The sequence below is a fragment of the Plectropomus leopardus genome, unplaced genomic scaffold (genome assembly GCF_008729295.1).
Source record: "Plectropomus leopardus isolate mb unplaced genomic scaffold, YSFRI_Pleo_2.0 unplaced_scaffold13664, whole genome shotgun sequence".
In the NCBI taxonomy this organism is placed as follows: Eukaryota; Metazoa; Chordata; class Actinopteri; order Perciformes; family Serranidae; genus Plectropomus; species Plectropomus leopardus.
The window spans coordinates 1-2,183 of NW_024614574.1; the positions used below are offsets into that span (position 1 = coordinate 1).

General features: G+C 40.7%; 1 protein-coding gene across 1 annotated transcript; it reads right to left on the minus strand.

The window, feature by feature from the left end:
* Positions 1–181: 181 nt before the first annotated feature.
* LOC121964015 (arf-GAP with coiled-coil, ANK repeat and PH domain-containing protein 2-like) lies at positions 182–2,177 on the minus strand (the record flags this gene model as incomplete). The annotated part of the gene is made up of 4 exons (XM_042514249.1): positions 1,888–2,177; positions 1,735–1,792; positions 440–559; positions 182–235 (listed from the first exon to the last, which is right to left on the minus strand). Coding segments are annotated over exons 1-4 (285 nt in total), but the record flags the coding sequence as incomplete, so codon positions are not given.
* Positions 2,178–2,183: the final 6 nt, after the last annotated feature.

Consider the following 2,183-nt stretch of genomic DNA (forward strand, 5'->3'; position numbering starts at 1 on the left):
TGTGTGTGTGTGCGCGCGTGTGTGCATGCGTGTGTGTGTGTGTGTGTGTGTGCGTGCGTGTGTGTGTGTGTGTGCGTGTGTGCGCGCGCACGCGTGTGTGCATGCATGCGTGTGTGTGCGTGCATGCATGTGTGTGTGTGTGTGTGCGTGTGTGTGTGCGTGTGTGCGTGTGTGTACTCACAGTGTGGAAGCTGACCATCTCCTGCAGGCCCTGGTTAAACTGGTTCAGACAGTTCTGAGGTGGAAGGAAACAGGAAGTCAATAAGAAACATTTCACAGGAAATCATCAAAACAAAACAAAACAAAACGGAGACGCCGACTTTTTGCCTCCAGAACCGACAAAACCGCCAACACGCCTTTTACACTGTCACGTTGGTGAGTTTTTGTTTCGTTTTTTTAACCTAAACATCAGACTTCTGAGCGTTAACGAGCTCCGTACGGTGATGACGCCGTCCGTCTTGTGCTTCATGGAGAGTTCAGACAGGCCGCTCAGGAACAGCTGATTGGCTGCGCTGTACGCTTGTCCCGCCTCCACCATCTTACCGCACAGCTTCATCACCTGATTGGCCAGAGACACAAATTACAGACCAATAAGATTTCTTTATATACAGATGAACAATAACAATGTTCGAATGAGCAAACATGTTGATGTAAGAGTCCAGCAATCACAACACATAAATACATTTAAAAATCAACACATGCAAAATTTGAAAATACATATTTTAGAAAATAATTACATTAAATTAATTACTTTCAAAATAATGAAATTAATAAATAAAAAACAAATGTAGAGAGGAAGGAAATTAAGTCGGAGAATTAATACAACGGTAAATACATTAATAAAGAACCTGGCAAACCTTTTTTTTTTGTTTATTTCTAATTTCATCCTATTTTTATTTGAGACATCCGGCAAACACAATGAATAAATTAATTTAAAATAAATATTACATGCAAAAAATAAATAAATAAAAAAAATTAAAAATTAAAAACAAAACCAACAAAATAAATAATTAAAAAGTGAAAATAACTAAGGAAATTGCATCAGGAGGGGAAATTTAAAAAAGGTAAATAAAGTCATTTATTTGTTATGTTGATGTAGAAAACCGAAGTAAATATAACTTATAGCTATATATTGAAAATTAAATGTAGAAATAATATCCAGTAGTAACTGATGTAGTGGAGTCTGTAGTAATAGTTGTGATGTAAAGTAACGGTAACAGTAGCAGTAGAAGTAGTAGTAGTACATGTAGTGGAGTCTGTAGTAATAGTTGTGGTGTTTAAAGTAACAGTAGTAGTTGGGGTCGTTCTAATACCAACAGCAGAATTAGTCATGATAGTTAAATTAGTAACCTAGTAGTGGAGGTGATAGTAGCAGAAGTAGTAGTGGTAGTTGTAGTGCTTGTAGTGGTTAACGTGACAGTAGTAGTAGTAGTAGTAGTAGTAGTGGTAGTAGCGATTGTAGCAATAGTATAGGAAAAAGTAGTACTCGAGTGGTGGTAGTTACAGCTGTAGTCGCTGTTGTGGTGAAAGTGACAGTAGTAGAAGTAGTAGTAGTAGATGTACAGCTGAATTAGTCATACCAGAAAACAGTAGTACTAGTAGTAGTAGTGGCAGCAGCAGGAGTAGTAGAAGTAGTAGTAGTAGTAGTAGTAGTAGTAACAGTAACATCAGTAGTAGTAACATTAGTAGAGCTAACAGTAACAGTAGTAGCAGTAGTAACAGTAGTACTTGTACCTTGTCCAGCTGTGTCTCGAGCGCAGAAACATCGGCCGTAATCAGCTCGAGCTTCAGCCTGAACAAAACAAACAAACATCCTCAGCTCCTCTGCACATGCGCGGTGTGGAGCTGCTCAGGTGTGTGTGTGTGTGAGTGTGTGTGTGTACTTACCTGAACTCAGGTGAGTCTTTGACACACTCCTCAAAGTCCAGCAGCGCGTCCATGTTGTGTCCTGTTACCGAGTCAAACTGCCGATAAAGTTGATCAAACCGCGTCCATGTTAGCTCTCAGTTAGCCGGTTAGCTCACAGGCTCCTCTCTCATCAAACCCGCGAAAACCGCCCAAAAACTGCAGACACGCGCCCAACCGATACTGTCACGCGCGGCCGGCTGATCGGGCACGGTGCACGCGCAACTGCCTCTGACGCATGTTGGTTAAAAGTGTCGATAAAACCGATTTTGGTGTGT